Below are 27847 nucleotides of genomic sequence, written 5' to 3' on the forward strand. Positions count from 1 at the left end.
AAAAGATGGTACAGTAGTCAACATTTATAAGGTTTAAGAATAGCCACAGAATTGAATTTTGGTTGAAACTTAACCATTTAAAATGTTATCTTTAATGTGGCAAGTCTGCTTTTTTGTTATTTTATTAATCTAAAGACAAATTTTACCAGATCTTTGAGCCCATTTTAAACCATGCATACATATAGTACAGTAGCAAAAGCTTCTCCGCAGCACAAAGTGGAGGCTCTCCTATAACAAGCCACAGCTTTTTGGGAGAGAGATGTGTATAACAAGGTTTGGGTTGACATCAGAGACTAAGGTGGAGCACAGATTTAATATCAGATTCTCTCATCACTGCATAGCATGGATCCTCTCCTGGACTCCAGCTGCAGCTTTTCAGACTGTCTGGATCAATAACGTCAACGATCTCTCTCATCTGATTAACTTCACCCTGAGTCTGACCTCGCTGCCAAATTGGGGATCAGAAATGTTTTTGCAGCAGCTCTGGAAAAGCGAGAAGTCTTGCAAAGCATTTGGAAATGGACAGATTGATGTGACAGTAATTAAATTAACAAAAAATATTGAAGCACAGTAACCACAAGAGGGAGCAGTTCATCCATGAATGATCCTGCAGCCACCTGGACTCCTAAAGCAGATAAAGTGAGTGTGTCAGTACATGTTTGTCAGTAGAGTGTAGAGGATGATGGATTTCATTTTTGAGTGTGAGATGGAGACCACATTCTGATTTATTAAATAGAAAAAGCAAGACTTGTCTGACAACCAAGTAGTTGTCAAACAGCCTGAGCAAGAGGAACTATGCTGAATAACTCGGATACTTGGATTGCTGTTGTTTTCCAGTGGCTCCAAACCAACGCAAGGACAGCTGTGTGGTCCAACATGCTGCTTTGATTAGAGAAACAGTGAAAAGTCATAAGAGCTATTGAGTCCAGACTCAAGATTTCTCCATGCGCTGTCAACAACAAAGCACGGCAGTGAGGAAACAGAAGGCTCCAGTTGTCTGGGGAATTAGAAGATTCGGGTTACGGGCGACTGGCTTCAAAAAACTCGATTAGGGGTAATGCTGAACTCTACAAGGTACCTGACCACCAGGGTTAAATAGGGGTTATGCAGACCCAGGGAAAGGAGTTCTTTGCACGCAGGGGACCCAAATGCACACCACACATGCGAAAGGCTTCAGAGGAAAAATATCTCTCAGACCAATAAACCCCTGTGATTTAATACAGAGAGGAGACTTGTGGTGGATGAGGACAGGGAGAGGGGGACAAAAGAAAGAAGGCGTCACTGGTTTTATTGTTGTTGAACCCCTGCTGGACTGCTGTGTTTTCATTTGAAAATGAACAATAACTGTGCCTATTATTCCAATAGGGCCATAAACAAAATAAAAAACCAGAATCGGAAATGCTATTGAATAATAGATTCAAGCAACCAAGAAAGGATCACGAAATCTCTAGACACTAGTAAAATAAAGCTGATTATATGCTAAGATTAAGACGGCAACTTCCGAGGCTGTTACATGTTTATTCTCTGCGTGTTTTTGTGTTTAGGTTGGGGTCTGTGTGCAGCCAAAGCTCAGTACCCGATCGCAGACATGGTGAAGATGCTGACAGAACAGGGCAAGACTGTCAGGTGAATGTCGACACTCATTCTCTTCATCCTCTGTATAAACAAGGTCACTGCAGCTTCTTTCCTCAGTGAGTTTGCCATTGGGGAGCTTGAAAAAAGACAACTTCAAAGGTCCAGTGTGTGGGGCATCTATTGGCAGACATGGTGTATAATATTAATAAGTATGATTTCATTAGTTTATAATGACCTGAAAATAAGATTTGTTGTGTTTTCATTACCTTAGAATGGGTAAGAGTGGGTTGTCATCCACTGGGGCTGCTATGTCGTTCTACAGTAGCCCAAAATGGACAAGTCAAACACTGGCTCTAGATCGGGCCATTCGCATTTTTGTTTTCTCCACAGTAGTTTCCCTACACACTTGTGAGCAGTTTCACTTATGCACACTCACTGCTAGATGCCACAAAATCTAATCACTGGAACTTTTATTTTTATTTTTTTTTTATTATTTATTTATTTTTTTTTTACTAAATTTACTCAAGTACTATACCTGAGTACAATTTTAAGATTGTACGCGATTGTTTAAATGTTATGCTACTTCATACTTCTATGCCACTGCATTTCAGAGGGAAATATTGTACTTTTTATACCATTTTATCTGACAATTATAGTTTTTAGTCACTTTTCAAATTGAGATTTTGCACAATAATCATGTGAACATGTTATAGATCCAACAAACAACATATAAAGTAGTTAATACTGGTGGCTTCATCTCCACCAGCTACAACATGAAAATGCTACCTACATGTTTATACTAAGGATATTCCTAATAGGGGTGGGAATCACCAGAAGCCCCACAATACGATATTATTGCTGTTTTAAACACTTTATTATACGCTTACTTAGACTAGTCATCTAGTCTAAAAGTAAAAAAACACTCAGAAAACAGTCAAAATTTAGCACAATTTAATCTATAAGGCTAAACACTGTCCGGGAAAAATATTGCATGTATCATAAGAGCCATTTAAAATTGTTAATCACATTTTTCAGTAACCAAATAGTACTTTAAATGCAGCTTAAATGTTTGGATGAACTTTGCACATCATCCTACAAAACATCATAACTCATTAAATAAAAGTTAACAAACAAAATTTATTGAAATCAATATCTTTTTAGAAAAATAAATCTCCAGTAAATGTTCCTAATTATTATAACAGGTCAGTGCAATCCTACAGAACGTAATCCTATCCTACCATTAAAAAAAATAAATACATCAGTCATCACAATTTGTATTAAAGCAAAAAGTTTTCAGTTGTTGGTCCTTTTTTTCAACAAAAGCTCTTAATACTTGACCACCCTATAGAAATAATATAATCTGAACTTGTTTAGAAAGTGAGGCGCATTTTTACTCCTGGCGCCACGGGAACAGGGTGTCAGTGATCAGTTTTCAATGCTAATCAATAACCGTCCATCTCCAACAGGTTTGGTATCCACCCAGTGGCCGGTCGTATGCCCGGCCAGCTGAACGTCCTTTTGGCTGAGGCTGGTGTACCCTATGATGTGGTACTGGAGATGGATGAGATCAATGAGGACTTCCCAGGTAAACTCTTCTTTTAAAAGACTTTCTATCAGAGCTATCAGGATATCTAGGGACAACCATGTGTTGTCACTTTGGCAGGAAGGTGTCAGATAATAATACAAGATCAATTATGTGTAATAATCTTTCCCCCCTTTCATCCGCACTTGGCGCAGCCGCGTGTTGTCTTGATATTTAGACATGCCATGTTATCAGGGCAACAGTCTTGTTTTCTTAGCAACCAGGCATGCAGTCTGAGACACATGGTTCTGTTTATGACAGAGGGAGATAAGTGTGGTGCTGGGGAACCCAATAACATTAGTGAGGAGGACAATTGCGGAGCATTCAGCCAGAGGTTTGTCTGTCTTGTGTATAAATGTGTAAACGTCTGTGGCCCACAGAGACAGACTTGACATTGGTCATTGGAGCCAACGACACAGTGAATTCTGCAGCACAAGAGGATCCAAACTCCATAATTGCTGGCATGCCTGTCTTGGAGGTGTGGAAGTCCAAACAGGTTGGTCTACCTTTTTTTTAAATTACCCTTGACATGTCACTGTATTTCTAGCTGTGTGATACAAAAAGTAACCATGTGACTTATTCAAACTCTACCCCAGGTGATTGTGATGAAACGTACCTTGGGTGTCGGCTACGCTGCAGTAGATAACCCCATTTTCTACAAGCCCAACACATCAATGTTGCTGGGCGATGCCAAGAAGACATGTGACAGCCTGCAAGCAAAGATCAGAGAGGCGTTCTACTAGTGACCCCTCATTAGCTTAACATCAAGGACAGAAGTTCTCAAGTACAGCGGCAGGTTGACATACAGATACTGTATTTCCAGTTTTAGCTTCCAGGGTATATATTTTTGGAGAACAGATTTATTGGGTCTACAACAAATGTGATTCTATTGCAAAGATGCCCCAGATTCATTAAGATGATTTGTTTTGAAAATAAGGGACATGAATAACTTAAACACAAATGTGAACTGATTTGTAAATAAAAATATTTAAATGTATCTGAAGTCCATTTCCTTGTACATTTTTGCATTTTACATTTAAAGGAATACTTCTCCTCCAAATTAACATTTTGTTTGTCAATTACTCACCCTGTGTTATGTAGAGTTTGTGAAGAAAACTTTTTCTTGCATGCCCCTACAGTGGAATAGAGGAAATTCTTAAATTGAAATCATAGGGGTCCACGTTTAATAGCACAACTACATCAAACATTCATGCACAAACTCTCATACAACTTGTGCAGTATAATCTAAGTCTCATTTGTCCAGTCGTATTCTTAGTACTTCCAAACAGACAGCCTTTTCTAACAGAGAACTAAAATGAAAGTAGAACTTAACTATGCTCTCTTCAGAGCAAAACTCCACTGATAAAAACAGTAATTTTACCTCACTGAACACAGGAGCTGCCGGTCTACCACTTCCTCCATCAGAGTATAGTCCCGTTTCCACCAAACTCTTAAGGTATGGTACCTTAAGGTTTAAGAGACCTAGCATTTCCACCACAAACAGTACTCTTAAATGTGGGTGGGGTTGTTGTCACTCACTGCTCCATCCAGCACTCACTGTATTTCCTCATTATTGGTGACACAGATGGAAGTCTGCACCTTGTTTATTGTCCACAGAATGAGGCTGCACACAGACATTTTCAGAACAAAATAAAACAGGCTGCAGTGAGAGTCTCTCTCCATGGGATATTTAGAAATAGTCGGCTTGTGCATTTAGTCCTCCTCAGGCAAGCTCAGGGTTTTAGTGTTGCCATAGCATGCAGGAACACTGCTCCGCTTTTTTTTTTTTTTTCGAGTGAGGATTAGAATATATGCAGTTCACGTAATCTGGCTAAAATTAATATATATATAAATGCTTTAAGTTCCACTCATTACTAAAAGTGTATGTCGTATAAAAATTAAAGTGATGGCCAAAGTTGTCACAGTGAAATTTAAGGTGTGTTGATTGATTCATGTCGTCAGCTCATGCATTGAGTAACATTACAAGTTAACGTTCCACCTTAAAAGTCACCAGCAGTCAGCCCAGTGAATAATTGTTTTTGTTTTTCTCTGACACCAGGTTCTGAGGCAGCAAAGCATCCTTTCATTTTATAGTTACAGTTTACTTGGGAAGTACTGACTGAGCATACAACTGGATAAATGAGACTTGTTTTATACAACACAAGTTGTGTGGGAGTTTATAAATGGATATTTTGATAAAGGTTTGCTGTTGGAGCCCTATGACTTGAATTAATTAAATCTGTTTTTGGAATCTTCATTCACTGGAGGCATGCAAGAAAAACAGTTTTCTTCACAAATTCAATGTAACATGGGGTGAGTAATAGATATCCAAATGATCATGAGAGGTGAAGTCTTCCTTAAAGATTTAAATAGATGAATCATACCACAACTAAAATGGATTAAAGTGGGAAGATCAAAAATAAAATGCCCGAAAAGACTTACTTCTAAGAATTATGATTAATTCTCAGGGTCACACCAAAATTCACAAAACAATTTACATCAAAGAAAAAAAAAACAAGGTAACGCTGTTTTCCATGTGATTTTAAAATACCCCAATTAACTGTTTTTGTGTGTGTTTTTGGTTGATAGATTGCTACTGTCCAGTCTGTGTTAAAATTGTTGGATTTTTATTTCAGAGTTATATGTCTTGTATTTACTCATGTATCAAACACACCTCATTCATGTCTGGCGAGTGTCATGCCTCATGTTTTATTGCATATTCATCCAAAATTTACATCTTACAAATAGATGTCCCAGTATCCCTTACAAAATAAAATATCACTCAGCCATAAAATAAAATCGATCACACTGTTTGTCTCTCATAGCTGATTTCAGTTTTTCCTCGCAGCATTCCTCAGCATTTTCCAGCATCAGTCCTAGCTTTGTTGACAACTGAGTGCAGGTAGGAGTAGAAGAAGAGCAGGTTATCATATTCTCCGCTGTACTCCTGAGCGAGGCATTGCTCGTGAAAGTCCTTGAGGAAATAATAAATAGCCTCGATTGTAGCTAGGTAGGTGTCTGGTTTGCCCTTCTGACGGCGCCAGAAACACGTTTTCCTCGTCTTCAGCTCTACCCGGAGCAAATCTGCAGGAGAGCACATGTCAGTCAGAGAGCGCACAAGAGCACAGAGTGAGATCATGTTAAACACACTGTGGGTGAAGTGCTTTCACCCCTAATAATCACCAGCAGTCAGAGCTCTTTGAAAAGCTGCACAAATGCAATCTTTCATGATTACCTTGCAGTCTCTCGTCTGTGCTGATCTTGTTGGTCTGGTTCCATGTGCTGTCAATGAAGACCACCCTCTGTAGGGGATACGCCCTTGACTCCAAGCCCTTTGCTTCATCTGGGGTCCCTGACTCTGGGTCCTGTGCAGCGTGTGTGGCCCCTTGATCTTCCTCACTTTTCAGCCTCTTTACACAGGGTTCATCAGAGAAGTCATGTGACCTGCTATCAGTCATGTCATGCAAACACTGCATCATGTCATGTACTGAGACAGCCCTTGGCCCCGGGAACACCAACACCACCTGGAGAAAGCAGAGAGATATCCAATTCAGACTGGAACAACATCATACAAACCAAGACTTGAGTGTGAAAAATATGTTTCTAAGATAGAACATGTTGTTTCTACAATGTGATGATTTATATATAGCTAACTTTAGAAAGCACTTGAAGAGAGGAATACAGTTTGATAGGGACCAAATAAAGTTAAAAAATTGAAAACACAAGATAATTCATTTGGCTAAATCAGAAAGCAAGAGGCAAAAATTCAAAGTTGGAAACTGTCAAATACAATAAACACACAAGGCTTGTGCACCAAAGCCACTGTGATTCTGTAAGTCAAGTCAAATTACAGTATCAGATTATGTTTAATACAATTAGTGCTATGAAATTCAAACTTTTCCAGCATGAAATATGAAAATGCAACCCCTGACTGGGTCCTCTAAATCTGAAAACAGTAGAGATGATATGAAAATGTCCTCTCATAATTATGGTGACCAAAATTATCAGGGTTATCAGCAGTATTGCTGTAATGTTTAAAATGTGCTGATCAGTTCATAAGGTACTGATACACACACTGAAATCATTTCACCAAGTTTTAGATCGAAAAACCGCAAATAATACGAGCAGCTTGATGCACTTTTTGTTGGCATAAACATTAATATAATAACAAAGTCAGTACCTTATGTAAACGTGTACAAACCATATGTGCATTAACATGAAAGAAAGCTCCACGTGGACATGCGTCAGGGAGACTGTCGCTTAATTTGGTTGATGCTGGATGTTTTTCAAAGCACAGTAGAAAAAGAAACAATAATACTAACCGTAAGGAATTTTACCACAGTTTATCGTAAAATCTGTAACCTTTTCATCTCTAGAAGTATGTACGGTACAATATGAATCAAAACCTCTTGCTTTGTATTATTCATTCATTTTCCATAACTGCTTATCCTGTTGGGGGTTACAGGGGGGCTGGAGCCTATCCCAGCTGACACTGGGTGAGAGGCAGGGTACACCCTGGACAGGTCGCCAGAGTACCACAGGGCTGACACATAGACAGACAACCATTCACGCTCACATTCACACCTATGGGCAATGAGAGAACATGCAAACTTACTTTATATTATATTATTGTAAAACTGAATATCTTTAGGTTGTGGGCTGTTGAGCAGACACAACAAGACATTCGAAAATTTTATTCTGAGCTTCAGGAAACTGTAATGGGCAGTTTTCTTTATATCTGGTCTCTTTCAATTCTAGAGACTTAACAATCAATTAATCTGGAAAACAACAGGCCAATAATGACAATAATCACCGGTTGCAGCCATAAAGAATAAAGCCTCATAATGACACCCAAAGGTGCAAGTTAAATGTACAATACGCAAGATTGTCGGTTACTGTTTGTAAAGACGTTCGCCGGGGAAAGTGTAAGTAAAAGAGGAAAATTAAAAAATACAGACAGAGAGCAGTCTGTGCAGAAAAATACACTGCCACACACATCTACCGGGTCATTAGTTATGACTGAGAGGGATTACTTCTGTATGAGTATATCCATTGTTTTTTTGTTTTTTTTAGGAAAATCCAGCACAGCATAGTATATCCTAAATAAACTCCAATATATCATGACAGAAAACAGCTAACCTTGTCCTTTTCATAGTCAGGTATGCAGGGGTAAGTGTATATGGTGACATCACTGGGTGCGAGGATCTTTGCGTGGATTGCAGTGCTCTTGCCATCTGTCTCATTGGGATGTTTGATGATGTCTACCTTCACAGGAAGCTGAGCAAAAAATACAATATGTACAGTCTGATCCAGAAGACAGGGAGGAGTTACATTTAAACCACACATTTCATAGATCTTAAACAAAACACATGACTTAACATTTTCCATCACATTAGAATACTACTATTACAGCAACTCCATAGCTGAAGGCCTCTCTTAAAAGAACAATCAAGAGAATCCTGACCTTCTACTGACCTTGATTAAAGGGATTTCTTGCCGGCTGACACCCAGTAATGAGCAGCATGTGTAGCAGAAGAACATCCTTGATCCTCCACATTTAGAGCATTTCAACCTGCCCCTCTCCTGCGCCTTCTCCAGCACTGCATGCGATGCCAATTTTAGATCTTGGAGAGGCTGCTTGGCAAGCTCACGAGTGTCTAATGAATCACTAGAGACTGTTGTTTTGTCACGGCAACTGGGATGGAGACGCTGGTCTTGATCCAGGCTGCTCATGCTTGCTCTTTTAATGTTGACAGGCCAGTGCTGAAATATGCGGGCCCTACATTCATAGCTGACCAAGAATGACAAAACAAACGATGCATATATTAGCAGACAGAAATAATCCAACATTTACATAACCACATAACTAAGTGAGCGGTACAGTAATGTGGAAAAACCATTAAACAAGCGAGTGTTTTTTTTTATCTAATAGGTCATTCAGAAGGTGTTTTTCAGACAAAAAGTTGAACTGAGTAGATATGGGGTATATTAAATAACACTAATAATGTGATGAGATTGGATAATGTGCAAGTTTTTATCATAATACTATGACGTAGCTTGAACGCTGTCTTTTCTTGGCTATAAAGATAAACTGCATTTCAGTGCACCAACTAAATTCCCACACATCTTCTCATATCATAAGCTTTCTGTTCAGGTATCTCAACTCCGAAATGAGCAGACCTAATAAACTCAGACTTGTAAATCAGTATCTCCTTTGAGCATCCATTTTAAAAAAGGAGACTGTCTTGTAATTTCATGTTAACTGAAAAATATCTGTGCATGTGTATGAATATTTACCAGTGATGTGTGGGGGATACATGCAGGTATGATGTATACCCATTTTTTTTCTGGCTGTTCTCAATATACCCAACTATCAGCCAAAAGCCATTAGAAAATATAGGAGAGTAGTACCTAACCTATCTACTTTGTAGTACATCCACCTAATCGACGACCACTGCACCACTGATATGTATGTATGCATAGTGGGATTATAATCATGAGCATTTTTTAGGTTCTGATTTTATTTTCTTAATTATGGTTGCTGTTTTGATCATTGTACTGACATTATTCATTTAAAATTAACTGTCCTTTTCCCTTGTTTTATTTTCATGTGATCAACATTTTTTTTACTTAGCTCTTCTCTTATTTTGGTTGCCTGGTATAAACTTTATTATTATCATGATTCATCATCATCATTAATAAAAGACATGCAATGTTCTGACCTTATTTGACTGTTCGTTTTTTTCTGCTTATATTCACAAAAACAAATAATGATCTGTTCTGACATCTCATTTATTCATTCCTTAAACATTTAAACATGAAAGCATCAACATTCACGATCAATTACTGACACAGTATGAGCCGACATCCATTTGATTTTGTCACATACATCAGTGGTGAGAAACAGGAAGTAACTGAAGAGGGAGGGACTTTCTGCATCAAAGCCCTAAACCAGATTTATGTCAGTCTACCAGCTAAAAATACTTTTGCGATTAGACAAAGTCAATAGAAAAACGTTTGCTACCCGAGACTAGATGCATATGGTGCATTAGCTAATACCACCGCATCTGGGCGAGAGCTAATGAATGAAGTGAAAGTGAGCTAAACACAAGCACCTACCGTGCTATTAACAGTGAAGCCTTAGGTTTCTCTCCCTTCTCTTTCGCTCAGTTGGATCTAACGATACAGTATATAACAATACATAAGCCCCTGCTTAAGTGCTGTAGATAACGTTACAATATAGCACAGCACCTGATTCAAGCTAGTGAAGCTAGCCTCTGTTAGCAACCTACAGACATGCTAAACATCTGTAGCATCTGCTACTAGCAGACCCAAATGATAGTGACTAGCAAGGTTAGCTACCGAAGAAAAAGCCAAACAGACGTTGTAGTAGTTTCAGTCGGGTTGCAAGCAACACGTTGTCCACTTTTTAGTCAATCGTGATAAAAACGTGCCTACCGGTATTTAGTATGTGCGTCAGCGTGAACGTCTTCTTCTACGCCGGAAACAGTGTTTCGCCTACAGGAAGGAGTGCTTTCGTTAGTTAGCCGTTGCTAAGCACCGAATTCCGAACGTGAGCTGTTGGGCAGTGACGTTACCTGCTGGTGGCGGACAGGTAAAGTAGCGTTGAGTAAAGTAAAGTAACGTTAGTAACGATGTCAGACGGGAAGAACCTTGTGACTGTTAGGTAGCTAAATAAATTAAATGTTAATTAACGGAAAGTAACGAAAGGTTAATTGTTAACGTAAACGTAGGACTCTGGGTTAGCTTAGTAAATATACTAAGATGTTTAAGCTAGGTTCAATGTTGAGTTAAATGACATTAGTTAAAGTTGCAATTGGCTAATTAACCGTCAGGGAACATTTTACTCTGTCAGTTTAAGTTTCCTATTGTAACATTTAGGGAAGTAGCTAGCTTTATGGTTAATGCTACTCATATGTTTTTCCCCATCAACAAATGTAACAGAACCAGCTTAAATGGCCAAGCATGTGTACATATACATAAAAGGAATTTGACTCTGGACTTTTGTTGCTCTCAGTGTACATACACAGAAATATTCACACAGCTAAAAACAAGGAGGACAAAGCTGAACAAAGTAAACATAAACATTTTAATATCTATAGATAGAAATAAATAAATATATACAATGTATGATGTATCCACAGTGTAACACAGTAGTAGAAGAGGTGCTGGAATAAATATGGGATGATTGGTGTAACAGGTTACTTTATATACATAATTTATGTGTTGTATTATTAATTTGAAAAATATTCACATTTCATTAACTTCTACATGACTCCAGGTTTGGACATATCACGAAAATACTAAAAAAAAGTTTGTCATCTGTCCCTATTAAAAAATATCAGCATATATGCAATATGTGTTATTTTCAAATGATTTGAAAAAAAATTTGTAAATTTAATTAGCTTGCGGCTCTTTGCTGCATTTCATCCCCCTTCCCACTGTTCACAGTATCTTTCCTTTCTAATGAAGGCAAAATGCCAAAAAAAATCTATCTATCTATGTATCTATGTATCTATGTATCTATCTATCTATCTATCTATCTGTCTATCTATCTATCTATCTATATTCTCTAAACACACTTCCCTCCCACAGAAAATATGTCTGTGAGTGATGAATACTATTATTTAATCTGTTTCTTGATTAACCAGAGTACATAAAATGGCACAAAAAAGTCCATCAGGATTAGCTTGAGTTGAGAATAGCAGATTTCCTGGGCATCCCAATCCTTACAGTTATTGTATGTACAATGATGGTAATGTCACATTAATGCATTGTGCAGTCATCCTTTTGCAGTCTTAATTTTAGTCAGAGAAAACACAGAGAAAACCAGTGCTGATATTTGATAAAGAATATTATCTATTATCTAACACTTAGTATTACAAATGCATATGTAATTGCTAGTTCAGAGTATGATGTACTATTTATAATCTAATTTCCTGTTCTGTTGATACAATTCTAAATGGATGTTTTAACTATAGTCTGGATCAGACCTTTAATTGCTCTGGATGTCTCAGATTTTCCAGATATTGAAATGATATGATTGAAAATGACTACTTAAGTGAAATAAAATGGTAATGAAGTCAAACTATTATGCTTTGTTTTGATTATACAGCAGTGAAAATTTCTGGGACGTTGTGCAGCCAGTCATTCTAAAAGAAGCTGATGCTTAAGCAAAATTCAAGGTTCACAGATGATAACACCCCAATGTGGCCAATCAAAACTTGAAAGGTCAGTTCAGAGAATACTAGCATGAAATATTAGGCCTAATATGCATCTGTTGCATTGAAAGCCAGAAGTGCTTGATGTGATGTAAAACAGATTGTTTTATGTCAGATTTCAGAGATACCTGAGCTGTCACACTTTTTTATGAAACAGACAATCGCATGCAAACCTGCATGGCAAACAGATGTGTATCAAATGGGATCTTCCACCGTCTGTGATATTAGATTCCAAACAATCAGAAATCTGCCAAATGTGTGCTGCGTGCCAGGTTGCTTTTAGAATCATTGCAGTGAAATGTAGTTTTTCAGAAGTTGTCATATTTCTTACACCAAGCTTACCTGTCATCCCTGCAGGCTGTGTTATTCAGGATCTAGGAACCTTAAGCCTTGCTTAAAAACATCATCTGGCGGTTCCTTCTGCACAGGTTCAAGATGATTTTGCCCTCTTAAACTTCAGAGGATGTTTTAAATTTGCAGATTTAGCCTTAGACAGGATTTAGGATTTTTCTGATAATACCTTGCGCTGTCCTTTGGTCTTTGTGCTCTGTGTTGCCTTTGGCATTAAACTGTCACAAAGCTAGACACAACAATATCATGGTTGAGATCCATCTGCCTGCATCAGACATGAATGGATTGACTGTTCCTGTCATGTCTTATCATTAAAATTCAATTCTTTTTCTGTTTAGTCTAATGCAGAGGAATGAAAAAACAAACTGCATGACAGCTTCATTTCAGGAATGTTTGTTTTACTGATGACAGCAGTCCAGATAAATTTCCAAGAAAACTGTTACTGAATCATTATTTTCCTCTGTATTCTGTGTTGTTGCCAGTTACTAAAAACAGTCAGAGCAATGAAAATATTAAATCAAACATTTGAAATAAGGTCTTTCAGGTGCATCCAGGCCTTATCGGCCTACGCAGTCAGCATAGCATTTTACTGAACATTCCCTGAATCAAAGGAGTGACTAGATGACTGGGCTAACCTTTTAGTTTCCTTGCCTTTCTCAGGTCACCACACACTGATAACATATACATGTAATGCCTCCCAGACTGACAGACTTTCCATATTTGACATATGAGTTTTTGAGCAGTTGCATCGTGTGCTTTTCAGGCATGAAGCCCAAATTCCTTTCATGGCAACACAGGAACTTAAGTTGGCCCACCACAGCAGCTGGAGATGAATCTAAAGAGAGGAACCCTGCTCATGGTAAGACTCAAAGTGTGTTTTTGCACTTGTGTACCTTCCTACTAGTGCATACATATGATAATGAGCATTTATGTTGTGTGCCAGGATAACCTCCTGAAACCCAGAGTGATTTTTGCTTGGAAGAATTTTACGCCAAGTTCTAAGCCTGCTAAGCATCCATAATATGTTTGTGAAAGCAAACTGAAAATCCAGCATGCTTAAGTCATAAGCTTTTATCATACGTGATACAGTGGCTTTGTGTTGCAAACTATCCCTCATTTGTTATTTAACTGGATACGTCTTTAAAAGCTATAAAAGAGAGCATAAGACACTGAGCATACTCAATAACAGCATGTTCTTCCAACAAGTGTCCCTTTTTCTTTGGATAACCCACAGATCCTGCTGTCAATAGTCTTTATCTGGGCTATTTATATAGTAGAATGTATTTCCAATCCAGTAACCATGAGGCAGCAGCAGGGTTAGAAAAATTTGCTAACCAATGCCAGCACTTCTCTTTTAATACAAAAGTTTCTGAGATTTTAAGTTTTCAAAACAGGCAGTGTATTTGCAAGGAATTTCTCCTAGGCCCCCGAAATAACCACTGAACACTACTTGGTTTACTTTCTCAGCATCTGAAAGACAAAGGGAGCCTCAAACTCTGTTGTGCCAACTCTATTGTGGAGCTGACAACACATTTGTTGCCCAGATAAGCAAGCTAAGTAGCCAACTTAAAAACCACTGTTAATGCAATATATGAAACATAGCAGATATCAGCATTTTGAAATCATCCAACGTTACTCTCAATTTGCAGCAATTCTAAAAAAAACAAGTGTAGCCCCTTTATCCTATGTGTCTTTTCAGTGTGGTGAACAATGTGTCAGTGTGACCTTTTTGTGAGTATATCCCAATTCAGTTAACCATTACTGTAATGCACCTGTTGACCTTATAGATTACTGTATAGAAAGTTTTGATCCAGAAGCTGGGTTGTCAGTTCACCTCCTCTCACACTCGTCAACATGTATTTTTGTCCAACAACAGGAGCACACAACTGCATACAGTGATAAAGAGACAATGGCTCATTACATCTGATTAGTGATGTGGGAAGCAAAGCTTTCTGAAAGACTTACTCACTATTTATTAAGCGGGGTTGCAACAGTATGAGATTTTCACAGTGCAATAACCATCTTAGTGAGTTCCATGGCTTCACAGTATACAACATTACCCTATTATTATTATCTTTTTTATTATTGTTTGCAGTTACACAGACCCTTCTGTCGAAGCAGAATGTATGTGACTGACTGGCAGTCAAGCAGGGAAGAAGATATGCAGCCACAGGTGAGATTCTCCATATGGTCCCTCGTCCAACACTGCAGATAAGCAAATGCACAGGGTATGATAACCGCCAATTTTCATACCAAGATGTACCATTTTCACTGAATACCGCTGCAACTCTATTATAAGCAATTGTGTTGAAATTAGCCAACTGTTTCAAAGTATTTGAGACAGTCAAAATGGTAACATCTGCTGGCCAAATTCCTGGTACTGCATTCCTTCAAATTGATTAAATTGGATAGTTCAGACAATCAGTTTTTTGGCATATCCAGATTGTGACCGAATTGATTTTAGAAATTCTGGACAGTAAAAATAAAACCACATGAAATGCAGCTTCAGCAAATTAGATCCAAACAACATTAGTAGGTATTAGAAGATTTACTGTGGATGTATCTCAGTCTGCACACTCTGGTCACTCTGATTAGATTTCAAAATGTCCTTTGCATTATTTGACAGAGGTGCTGAGCAGAATCCACACTGCTACTATGGAGGACAACACTCCATGGACAGACACCGAAATAAATTGTTTGCTGTCACTTGGCTGGCAGCGTCAAATAATCATACTTGACAGCACGATTGATTGGAGAGCGAAAGGATGAACCTCTATTCAGGTCCCCAGAAAGTGCATGGGGCTTTAAAGCCAATTTTCATAGTGGTCAAACAGTGGAATTATGACTTTTAGGTCCATCACGTGATGCGTTTGGGCTCAAAAAGGCTTTTTCCCATAGACCTACATTGTGAAAGAGACGTCTATACCATCAATACCCACTGAAATGACTTGTTTCATTTTGGGGATTTGGTCCATTCAGTTCAATAAATGAAAATCTAGAAGAGCCATCGATTAAATCATTTTATCCCGATCCAAGTTAGCGGAGGGCTAAATTAGCCACTCAGCTTGCAAAGTCTGTAGTGCACCTGCTTTATGGGCCGAACGATGCAGTAGATCTGGGTAATTTTATACCCAGAAGGTCAAATTTTTAGGTTTCATGCTCCACTGAGCAACTTTAATAGGAATGAACAGGGCTCTGCCTCCAGCGCTGTATTCAGCTCTCTTAATACATCCATGCCTCCATTCGTCATGCTTCTGCATTAGGAAGCAGCTTCACCAGCATAGCTACATGAAAAACTGATGCCAACGTTGTTACCATAGCAACCCATGCAGATAGGCTGATGTTATCTCGACACACAATTCAGATCTGATCACTTGCAAATAATGGGCAGTCTGTTTTAAAGATTCTGATTTGCCTGCAGTCTTAGCGTAGCCTTTGTCAGAATACAAGAGGTCTTACTGCTCTCATTATTGTTATTTTGTTTCATGTATCTTGTATCTGCTTTAAAAAGACAATGCCATGTTGTATAGTCTGCTTCAAGCGCAATACCTCTAATGCACACAATGTTTCTTGTCTTTTCTTACTGGAACAAGTACACTTAGTAATCCCTCTAAAGGGCTGTAAACATGGAGGACTGATTTAAAGTCAGACAGATTCATGACAGGTCCGGAATTGTGTTACTTTACCAAGTGTAAAGACATGTGTGACTCATTTGCTGTGAACTCTTTCTGATTTCCAAAATGTGGCCCTCAAGATAACATAAGACTTGCTAAACTGAGTGAATGTAATTCACCTCTTGTACAAGATGTTGAAGATGTTGACAGTGTTAGAGAGGAAGGTACTGCCAAACTTTGCATTTTTGATACAATGGAGCACCTCAGTTCTGTGGATGTAGAGTGGAAATGAAAACTGGGACATGAACAGATAAGGATTATATGACCATGATTCAACTCAATTTAGGGGAAAGTTTAATACAAAACAACTTTCTTAACTTTCCAAGTATGTCAAAAAGTGGGATACATGCACAAATTTGAAAAGTATTCACCCTTGATCTTTGCCTGGCTCTTCCAACTAGAATATCTAGAAAATGTGATGTGAGTAGTGGGTAGACCATTTGATAAAGATGGACGACATTAGAGCTGTGAAGTTTAGCTAACTGTAGCTAACTTGTTTATTGATTGTTTGGTCTGTGACGTAATAGGTCAAATAGAAAAAGGTCCAGTACTAACAGGGTGACAGGGATCATATCGCCACCTATCGTAGCGGAGTCGGACACACTTCAGTCAATAAATCAAATCCCCTCCTGTGCTTATACTGGGACATAGACAGTAGTCCAAATACATGGCCAGAATCTATGTGAATATGATTATAGCACAACAATGATTAAACGTGGAGCGTAAACACACTGAAGCAGAAAGTTGCAGTTTGAGAAACTTTTAAAATCAAGAATATGTTAACAAATGTCTATCCAGCATTTCAGGCTGTCTGTGTGAATCTGTTCTAGCATAAGATTTTTGTCTGTGTTGACAGTAAACCATGTGATCCACCACACGAGCCCTAACAGTCTTTTTTGACTCCAAATATGGCCATACTTGTGGAGTTCACTCCAATATTCACAAATATGGTGTTGGGATGAAAACAAACTCCGATGTCCATATGGCACAACACCAAGAAGTCATCAATGCTGTATTTGAAAACTATGAGAGACACCATAGCATTTCATTGGAACTGTATTGCTTTAACTTGGGTCCAACCTGCATGTTTAGAATAGTGGTCTACTAATTGGGTAAAATCTGTCCATAAGTTATTATTTGCTCCTGTAGTGTTGTAATTGAGGCATTTGTTTTATCTGTTGGTGGTTTGCCAATGTAGCATAGTTAAAATAGCCTTTGAAAGCCAGCAATGCCAGCTGTCATGGTGGACTAAGTCAGTAGTCTTGCAAGTCTTAAGTGTTGCAGGTGATTATAAACACCGTCTTTTGATCAGAATTTATCATCTTCCTGCGTGCATTTAATTTACTTTAAAGTAAAGTGTGATGTTGCGGTAAGTGTGCTGGAGGTCCCAACCCTCTTTCACAATGATCTGGTGTTCTGGGGGGTTCCGTACAAAGGGCTGCAAACACAGAATTCCCCACGTTGCATAACCACAGATTTCCTCGGGGGAAATGAAGGTTTACAGCCCTGAAATGTATCAAGTTCAGCTGTGTGTTCCCCCTCCCCCTCCTGGCCTCCCCTTTCTCCCGCTGCCCCAAGACCACCTCTCCTCATCGCACGAGACTCCCCAGCCTCTCTCCCTGTTTAGCTTCACTTGTCTTTCTTTCTCATCCAACCTCTTCTCTGCTTGTCTCCGTCCATCCTTCCCTGCGGTGTTATTCACAGCCAGCGTCAGACTTGCCTCAACCAGACGTTCATCTGCACGTGCTGTTTGTAATATGGCACGCATGTGGTTTTCATGTTTCCACACAAATGCAAATATAATACTGCTGTTTTAAAGCATTGCAATGAATAAGTACATTATTGTCTTTGAGTCATTATTCATCCCAGGAGGTCCATGAAACTACACAGTAGCTCTTTAGCTGCTTTTTTGATCAGAGGAAATGATCAAGTATTGACAGAAAATTGTACTTTTGCTGTGCTTTATAACTATTGCAGGCCGTGGTCACTACTGATGTTCTATCAGCTAATATAAATCATTATTAACCTATACATCTGACCCTAAGTTATGACTGCATCTGGTAAACAATTGCCGATATGTAATTATTAGTAATGCAAAATAAAAACTATTTAGACATGCTGTCTAAACAATCTACTGGCATACGTTCAGTGCTGACATTACAAGGCAGTATTTTTGACTGTAAAGAAACTCTGTGTCGCTGCTGGAAAGACTACAGCTGGTTTCATAATTTTGCTATTTGATAACTAATGATGAACAGATGAAGAAAATTGCATGGGAATCCCACATTTTGTAAAAAGAGAAAAAAAAAGCTTTAAAAAAGTATTAAAAGGATTTGTGATTTCAGGAGCAATTTATTAAACAAAATCTGTAGGTCTTGGAACACCTTGTAAATATTATTTATGTGTCTGGCGTGCCTGCGTTGCGTCTTTTTTTCTCGGAAGTCTGTTGCTTCACGTCTGTGACAGTTCTCTCTCATTCTCCTTGGCTTTAGCCTCCCCTCGTCCTGCTGGGAATACACAGCCTTGAGTCTGAAATGTGTTTACATTTTGAGCATGTTACAAATTATCTGCTAAGACTAACTTTGCGTGACTTGGCAGAAGCCTTCACCTTGCTCAGATGTTGTTTGGGTCAAACGTATTTCAGGGGTTTGCTCTCTCAATTTGACTGTCTATCTGACAGGGGTTCTCCAAGCCAGATGTGAACTCAGGCGAAAGGTAAATCTCGTGCTGTGTCAGTGTGTGTGTATGCGTGCCTGCATGCATGTGTATGAATCTATGGTGTAGGCAGCCTGCCAATATGTCTGTGATATTTTTCTGCACTGACAAGACTCCACTTGTACTCAATACAATATAAACCCACAGGGAATTAACATTTGAACCATGTTGATGTATTTTTATCTTCCATCATAAATGAATAGATTTATCCTCACATTGTATTACCACATCTCAACCTCCCTTATCAGATTGAATGACCTTATTCATGCGTTTCATGTGTGGACGATTTTCCAAGCACACTTAAGTTTTCCCAAACGTTTCTTTCCAATGTGTATTCAATCTTCTTAAAGAGAACATCAACAGATTTGATTATCTTGTCATTAAATCAGCTTAGCTGGCAAACATACAGCTTAATACCTCCAGAGGACTGCAGACATATCAGAGTTTGAAAAACCAGTCGCTTAATACGTTTTCTCTACAGGCTTGAGCGTAATATAGAGTTACAGGCTGAATAACCCCAATTTTATCAAGTGATATTCAAAGATAAGGTTATGACTTATCCTCCAACAGGCATTGTCTAATAAGATCAAAATTACAGCAAATGTCAGATCATGCATTTTGTACTTATTCAACATAATAGTTTTATTATGTACCAAGAATGGGGCCAAATCATTTAAGATTACAGATATTTTAAAAGTTGTTACTGAATAACAAAGTCATCTTTCTTTTTAATGGTCAGCATGCAAATAGTAAAAAACTTTTTTATTCCATTTTTCATTTGGATTTATTGAGAGTGTGTTGAATTTTTATCACAGTTTGTGGGTTGAATACAGTTCTCTTCACCTTTCTCCAGAGCTTCAGCTTCATAGCTTTATATGTGGCAGAATAAAAGCATGGTTCATTTCATGCATTAAGTCATAAGTTGCTAGTACTGCCAGATCCATTAAAAATCAACACTGCTCGCAGACTGGGGTGGTACATTAGTAGGTGTCTGGTGTGAAAAACCAGCTTGCTGATGAAAGGTGAAACATTCAGCAAGTCAACCAGATACCAAAACTGTCAGACCAAAGCAGGAAAGAGTACCTGTGAATATTGGAATACATCAAAATTTGACAGCCAAGTTTGTGAGCTTGCTTAGAGTCCTTAATACCCCCTAGTGGTGTAAAAAAAAAAAACATGAGAAACTTTGGTAGAATATTGCACATTGTAAGGAAAATGGACACTTTAACATACAACTAAAATGTTTTATATAAATAACTTACAACTATGAATGATGATGTAATGTTATTTTAGGGCCTGTATTGGGATATTGTAATGATGTCATGCAGATACTTGGCCTTTTCAGATGGAAAGTGGAAAGGAGTGTTAGACATGATAAAGATAAATGCGCCTCCCGATACATTTTTTGTTGAAAGCTCATTTGCACAGGACTAGCATTACATGATGACCTCTGATAATTTGCAGTAAATTCAGAGGTCATCTGTGATTTTAATCTCATGTCAAGTCCATAATTTGTCAAGTAAAATCTTCGTGATTTGGGGTTGTATTTAGATTTTCTGTTTTCTCCACACCTTGTTTTTGCCTCTTCACCAGTTGAGAACTATAAAGGCTGCATTGACGGTTATACATCAATGTTTTGACAGCATTTTGGGTGCACAGCATGGAGTCCAGTTTGCAGAAAAAGCATTATCAAATCAATCAGAAGAGAGAAATCTTGAACGATGATGAGATGGATAACGTGACAGTGTGTGGCAGATTAGTGTAGCATCATAGCCTGGGGATGAGGCCAGTAAATTCGAGTAAAATACAGACTTCGCCAATGGGGGTGTGATTTCTAAATCACGAGGTTCCCAGGTAAGACTAGTCCCATGCAAATAGGGCTGTAGTCATACTTGTAATGTCTTGACAAAACTCAAAAACATCTCCTTATTCATAAATATGTGATCTTTTGGCAAACATAATTATTAACTCTGATGGAAAGAGATTGCATAGCATACACATTTATTATGTAGTTCACTTTGTATTTTAATCTGGATATCATTTCAGCAGCAGCAGAATATTTTAGCTTTTCAAAATCACACCTTGATAATGAAGAGGGAGTCAGTGAGCAGCTACAATGCATTTGACCACAGTCTGGTCGTCAATGCAAGAAGGACAGACAGATCAAAACAGATCATCCACAAACAGATTGTCCTACAAACTCTAATTTTACTGAACATGCCATTGTAGTTTATTGTGCCTCTGTTGTGTGTGCTCTGAGCACTTGTACCAGTAAAAAAAAAAAAAAGACAAGTCCAGCTTGCTTCAGCACATCTTGGTCGAGCCAAATCTCCGTTCTGGACCTCTTCGTTGATCATACAGGTCTCCTCATCTGGCTGGGTGTAGATCATCTTTGGAAAAGCATACAGTCCCGACTGTGCGTAATACATTTTACTGTTTGATAAGAAAACACTTAACTGTTTTATAAGGAAATATAATATTTAACTCAAAATAACAATAACATTGAGTAGACTTTAGTGGTTTTACGGTTGGTGTACCAGTTGAAGCTATGTCAAATATTTCCGTGTTTCGACATCATGTTTGAGGATGTTTGGAATAGTTTGATGTGCCCATCTGATATCGGTTGCTTATGAAAATTACAACATGTTATGGAACCTTATATAACTAACCTACGACTGATTGTGGAGCGTGATGTTGGTAATGAGTTTACATGTGTCTGTTAACATATATAATATGTGACGGAAATCATACACAAATAGTCCTTTTTAGCTTTTTCAGTCCACCCTCCGGTCCTCCTCCCTGCACTTAATAGGGATGAAGTGAGATGCTATATGCTCCCTCCTAGTCTTCTTGCCTCGCATTGGCCGTCCTTTCTGAGACAGAGCTATGAACATTTCTTTGCCATTTTTAGTCCACTTTGCAGAGGAGTAAGCATTGAAGTAGTTTTCTAGGAAAACCTCCTTGAAGTTGCAGTTTTCATTGTAGATCCTCTGTAAAGGACAGACGGACATTAATACAATCAGCATTTGTCTTCACTGTCAGTTCTTGGTCTTGGTTATGAATGTTTTGCAATAATTGTTTTATTTATGCTCGGCTGTTAATCATCTGAAAACAGTGCATGACATCTCTCACTGAGGAAAAATATTACCTTGCCTTGCAGCTGTCCAGCCTTGTTCATAGAGATATAATACTGACTCTTCACGCCTTTGATAGCCAGTACACCCCCCTCAGACACTGTCCTGATCTCCAGGATACCTGCCAGACATTCACACAGTTAGTCAAAGTGAGACATATCACAGGACAGATAAGACACTGTCGACATCCAGCCTTCACTCCAGCTCCGCACTGCGCGCGACATTCATCTTCATTAACAAACAGGATGAAGGTTCCTGTGGTTAATCAGTCTGTGGTTTCTCTGGCTTTATTCAAGCCTTGTTAACTGGCCTGGGTGGCCATTACACAAACCACAACCTATGCCATAGCACATATGGGAGACAGATTAGGCCTCTCTCTCCTGGGATTGAGAAAACTACCTCCTTGCATGAGCTTTGCACGCTACATTTTAGGCCTGCTCTTCAAGTCTGTGGGAGAGTAAAAACACTTGTGCTTAAGTATTTTGGTTTAAGAACAAATGGTAGTTGAGGTGTTTGACCTCACTTGAAAGTGAAGGAGCTAATTATGTTGCAGGGCTTATAAGAATGCATCTTTATTATTTCACGCAATAGATCCATGAATCTCTTATCATTTGTCCAGCAGTTGTAGACATCTAATGCTGTCTCATCATAGAAAACATCACTATATACAGTATATACTGCTCAGTTCTTGTGATTGAAAGTATGGTGCCACTGCTATCCATATAAAGAAGAGGGGGTTGCACGCAGAAATGTATCATTCACTAAGTTTACTAAATCATTTGTCTGGCAATACACAAAATGTTTTCAGCCATCCAGACTTCATTGGGATGTGATTATGTTCCTATTACAAATATGAGGAATCATTAAACATTAGTTCAAAGACAGCAACAAGTACCAGATCATAGATTTTTAGTTAATATAAAAGCCTTGTTGTTTGTGCAAAAATTCTTCATTTGACAGTCAGAGAAAAAAAGGGAAGAACTCCATTGAAGGTCTTCAGACTGACATTGAGCATGCTGCATTTTAGTGTTTGCGTGATCACAAACAGATGGCAGAGTCCCAATCATGGAATGTTGTTTGTGCTCTGCTTGCACTTGATATTTGACTTAATATGACTGCCCTTTGACTGTATGATCATATTTATTTAACCCTGATTTTCTATTCCTTGATCATGACGTAAAGAAGTGTCTCACAGCCTTCTTCGTGTCAAGGACCCCTGAATTGATACACATTAGGTCACTGACCCCCAGTTGATAAGATATCACTTCAGGGACCTTCATATGAAAAGATTTTGGCCGTTAGATATGATTAAGACCAGAATTGTATTGTTGTTAATGCAGCTGAGGAGATAACTGTGGAGGAAGTGGAACCTATGATCGGAATAATCACTCTTATGACTCTCACTCACATCGGGCTCACTTCTGTAGTGAATTAAATAGTCAGAATAAACTGTTCCCCATTTTTTCTGGGGACCCCTTTGAGGTCCCTGAAGGGGCTTCCTGGACTTCTGGCTTCAAGTAAAGCTCAATTTAACACAGTCAGAGCTACATCTCCATTGTTAACCCCTTACACATTCAGAGTCAGCTGACCTTCATTTCCTAATAAATCCCACATTGGTGGCAGCTGTTGATGCAACTGCATGTTTATATCCCGAGTAGGGATTTCACTAATCAAAGTGCTTGGATTACTGTGTTTTTATGGTTGTTAAAAAGCATGAAAGTGTTATTCCCATAATATTACATGTAAGAGCTACAGTTGTTTGGTCTACTGTGGAAAGATGGAACACATTTCCACACACATGCACACGCACATATTGTTAACATTTTGGCTCTGACGCAGACAGGCTATCCTCAGCTTGAACGGATTTGTCATCACTCGCTGTTCCGGCCTCTGGCTACGTAAACTTACTTGTGGGTAATCCCTAATCCTGCTTTCTGTTAACGAAGCTTGAATCAATTGTTTACATTTGGCGGTAAAGATAATGCGTTGTTGAGATTAATATTGACTGCTCCATACTAAATACCTAATGTCTAGCAATCACTTTATCTCAAAATGCAAACTGACTCCTTATCCACACTGAAATTACAGCAGACTCCCTGTCTTTATCAGATTATTTCTATTTCACTTTGACGTTTATCAAATTACAATGAATTAAATTGCGAGTTTTGGATTAATTCAGTCCCTCAGTGAGTTTTATTTTGTTGCTCCTGACACTAGGTTTATTATGTTACCCACTTATATAGTTACTGCCTTTGAATTCCCTGTTTTACAGTTGTCATGCTGTGGTTTAGAAGTTGCTGATTGCCTACTTGGAAGCTGTTTATCTGCTCTTTGCTGTGGCTTAACACAACTTTTTATTGATATTATTAACACATTTTTGTGACTCAATTTAAGCCATGACACAGCCTTTCACTTAAACACAAACCTACACATGTTAGTAATTACCATTTCCTATTTTGTTAGCAGTGGATCTATTATCTTATAAGTAACATGTGTTTGTTTGCTTTTGAGGATTTGTTTACACATTCAGAACAAAACTGTCCTGGAGACTGCTGCAAATACCTCTGGCCACAATGCAAACATTATTATTTTTAGAAACATTTCTGCAACATTTTTTTTCTATGATGCACAACATCAGTGTTAGACATTTCAGTTCTCTGTGCAACGCAGATACAGAAGCTTCGCAGAATTAACAAAATCCACATTGTAGACGTTTTGATTTTTGATCCAAACAATCCTTTGAAATATAGTAAAGTTGGAAAAAACTTGTGTGGTGCAAGAGATGAGTTCACTGGAAGTAAGCCTATATTTTTGTTGCAGGGGCACATGGAATGTGGAGGCCAAAAATAATGTCGCTCCAAGTTTCTCATTTTGGTTTCTTCTCTTTTTTTTTCTTTCTCGTTTTGTAAAAACAAAACAAAAAAAGAAGTCTTTTTGCAATCAGCTTTTCAGGACTTCTTGTTCACTGCAGCCAAAAAGTATGATTCACTGATTTATTACACATATATCTGCACCACGATGGTCTCTTCAAAGGCTTATTGGTTAAATTTCTGTGTTCTTTTAGCGTGCGATTGTCAGCCACATATGGGTGTATCAATTTTTCTGTCTCTCGTTGCCAATTGTTGCACAAGCATCTTTTCCATCCACTTTGAGGCATTTCCCTGTCAAGCCAACATTCCAGCCACAGCCACACTGTCAGATAGGAGGAAATGATAACTACTTAAAACATCCTCACCGTGACAGAGATTTCCAGTGGTAAGCGCGAGCTCTCCAGCAACAATTTTTACAATTCACCATGTTAGATTACAATTACCATGGCTATTAGGTAAAATTAGCCACTCAGTAGTGAACTGGCATGCTATTATAACAAATTTTGCTACAGTAATTTTGGACTAGGCACAGCATGGTGGCTGTCTTTGTGCAAGTTGTCCATTGTTAACCATAGGTTCATTAGAAATCATTAATTTCTCCAGGTCTTTGATGCCATTTCTTTGTCCCAAGATATCATGCTGACACTTTAAGTTTCTGGGAGAGTAAATCAGGCTGATCACGTGTAAGTCCGAGGTCACAGGGGCCTGGCACCTATCAGACTGCGAGACCCCTCAGTTTACTTCATTACAGCCTGTGTTTTGATGGTGTTATGGTTTAACAAGCCAAAGCTCCCACCTGCTTCATTTTACCTCTGTCACTTTGGATGCTCTAACAGAGACACATGACCCATTAACACTGTGATTACACTACAAAGAGCTCTGCACAATAACACCTCCCACATGCTTCTGCCACCTTGACAGGCCAATGGATCTTCAGTGACTCAGTGGAAAGATCTCACAACTCAACTCAAGAATTATAACTTCTTATAATTTCCAATTCTAGGACTAAATTCACACCAAAAAATCAAGTTAATTCACATTTGGAAAATATCATATGGTATTTGTTTATTACTAATAACTGCAGAGGAACTCATAGCAAAACACTGGTAAATCAAAAAGAGTCATCCTTACTGTAGCAGTTGGTGGGATCTTGAGTCCCGGTGATGTTGCCAAAGTCATCAATTGTTAGGAACCACTGTGTGCGGCTGAACAACTGACGAATGCGCACATCCCCGCCCTCCATGTAGTCGTAGTTCCTCGTGTGGCGCTCGTGTTTGGAGCAGTTCATGATGGCAGCAAGTTGCTCTGGAGTGCAGTCACTGTAGACCACACACACACTGCCGAACAAGAAGATTGCGTGCAGGTACAGTCCCGGGAACAGATATTGAAGGTTCCATGTCAGCACCCATTTGCGCATTATAATACAATGCAGTGGGGATCAATGAACAACATACTTAAATGTGAGATAGAGATCTGCGCGCTATCCCTCAGCCCAGTGACCCCATGATCCCTGACTTGTGACCCTTGTGTTGGTCCCTGTTCTTGCAGCAGGGGTTCCTAATGGGACCTTGAGACTGGGTGGTTGTGGAGGGGACTTTGTGGAGCTGGTTGTGGTTGGCTGAAGCTGGAGAGTGGTCTGAAGAGGACAGGGATGATGAAGTCTCTCTTTAGTCCTCAGTGAAGGTCTGCGTTGACTGCTCCATCCTCTTGAGACCGTAGTCCGAGAAGAGACGTCATAATCCAGTTTACAAAATGCTATGCAGGATGTCAATATAAAATAAAAAGAAGACTGGTTTAATTCTAGCTTGCTGTCGGAAAAACAGACCCACAGGTGCAGTTACAAATTGAAGGTTTTCCTTAAAGCTGCTTCAAAGAAAACAGTAAGTGATTACAAGGATTTACCCACTTAACTTCACATAAACAAACACCTTTCAAAGAGCTTCTCATTTTCTGTGTTCATACAAATATAAATTGCACATTTCCTAGCAATAAATCAAAATTTCTGTGGTGCACTTTGACAGGCAGATGTCTCCCGGTCTTGGACCCAGAACAGTGAAATATTGCGTCAATGCTGTTGGATTGCTTCACAAGTCTATGGTCTGTAATTTCCTCTGTATTAGCATAAATACAGTATGTACTTTAAAACAATAATGCTGTTTTTCAAACAAACAAAAACAAAGTGTAGTTTAATGACTTACATGTGCTCTGTGATGACAGGAGTTGTCAAAGATGTGTTCCCTTTCAGAGAGAGTTTTAATTTGAAGTCTCTGTAATTCTAAAGCTGTAGTCTCAGTTGTAAACCAAGCCCAGTAGTGCAGTAAGGCTAAGCAAGAGCTTGGAGCTTCTGTCAATTCCCATGGATGTCTCCCTGATTCTGGCAGGCTGACTCTGTGCATCTTCCACTGTTGCTGTGCACTCTGCTTAGATAAATGCCTCCTGCTGACCTCACTTGAGAGCAATTAGATCCCAACCAGTCAGCTGTCCCTGGCTGAGGTGCAATGGAGAAACACCCTCTGCCTGCCTCTCGCTGTCACTCACCCACTGGACATGAGAGGGAGCTATAAACTCTCAGGAATAGCAGGCTCTCCTTGGTATGCACTCCTAAATACTTTAAGAACATTTGCATGCACACTCAACCCTTGCAGAACTTACTACAACCTCTCTGGCTTTTTGAAAGAAACATCTTGCACTTAAATAGGTTTGT

General features: G+C 38.8%; 3 protein-coding genes and 1 long non-coding RNA gene across 9 annotated transcripts in view; 2 read left to right on the forward strand and 2 right to left on the reverse strand.

Moving 5' to 3' along the window:
* The window catches only part of nnt2 (nicotinamide nucleotide transhydrogenase 2), a 26258-nt gene extending 22104 nt beyond the window's left edge, over positions 1-4154 (forward strand). For all 3 annotated transcript variants that reach the window (XM_033626185.2, XM_033626176.2, XM_033626193.2), the window contains 4 exons: positions 1545-1626; positions 3042-3160; positions 3538-3653; positions 3754-4154. In XM_033626185.2, the coding sequence (XP_033482076.2) occupies positions 1545-1626; positions 3042-3160; positions 3538-3653; positions 3754-3900 (464 nt within the window). In that variant the 3' untranslated portion in view covers positions 3901-4154. The remainder of the gene's footprint in view (positions 1-1544; positions 1627-3041; positions 3161-3537; positions 3654-3753) is intronic.
* A 1187-nt stretch (positions 4155-5341) lies between these two features.
* On the reverse strand, positions 5342-10697 carry dtwd1 (DTW motif tRNA-uridine aminocarboxypropyltransferase 1). 4 transcript variants are annotated; one of them, XM_033620359.2, is made up of 5 exons: positions 10616-10697; positions 8633-8948; positions 8297-8434; positions 6393-6681; positions 5342-6241 (listed from the first exon to the last, which is right to left on the reverse strand). In XM_033620359.2, the coding sequence occupies exons 2-5, from the start codon at positions 8888-8890 to the stop codon at positions 6012-6014; spliced, it is 915 nt and encodes a 304-aa protein (XP_033476250.1). In that variant the 5' UTR covers positions 8891-8948; positions 10616-10697; the 3' UTR covers positions 5342-6011. The 4 variants fall into 4 exon arrangements, with proteins under 4 accessions (XP_033476250.1, XP_078030371.1, XP_033476258.1 ...); XM_078174245.1 differs by having other exon boundaries at positions 8633-8936; positions 10277-10652; XM_033620367.2 differs by having other exon boundaries at positions 10277-10652.
* Positions 10696-27847, forward strand: part of LOC117253055 (uncharacterized) — a 30234-nt gene continuing 13082 nt past the window's right edge. Inside the window, exons 1-3 of the long non-coding RNA XR_004501357.2 lie at positions 10696-10772; positions 13514-13609; positions 14846-14923. This is a non-coding gene — a long non-coding RNA (uncharacterized LOC117253055). The remainder of the gene's footprint in view (positions 10773-13513; positions 13610-14845; positions 14924-27847) is intronic.
* On the reverse strand, positions 16586-27554 carry fgf7 (fibroblast growth factor 7). The gene is made up of 4 exons (XM_033620387.2): positions 27342-27554; positions 26275-26898; positions 22288-22394; positions 16586-22129 (listed from the first exon to the last, which is right to left on the reverse strand). The coding sequence occupies exons 2-4, from the start codon at positions 26558-26560 to the stop codon at positions 21914-21916; spliced, it is 609 nt and encodes a 202-aa protein (XP_033476278.1). The 5' UTR covers positions 26561-26898; positions 27342-27554; the 3' UTR covers positions 16586-21913.

Source organism: Epinephelus lanceolatus, chromosome 2 (genome assembly GCF_041903045.1).
Source record: "Epinephelus lanceolatus isolate andai-2023 chromosome 2, ASM4190304v1, whole genome shotgun sequence".
NCBI classification, from domain to species: Eukaryota; Metazoa; Chordata; class Actinopteri; order Perciformes; family Serranidae; genus Epinephelus; species Epinephelus lanceolatus.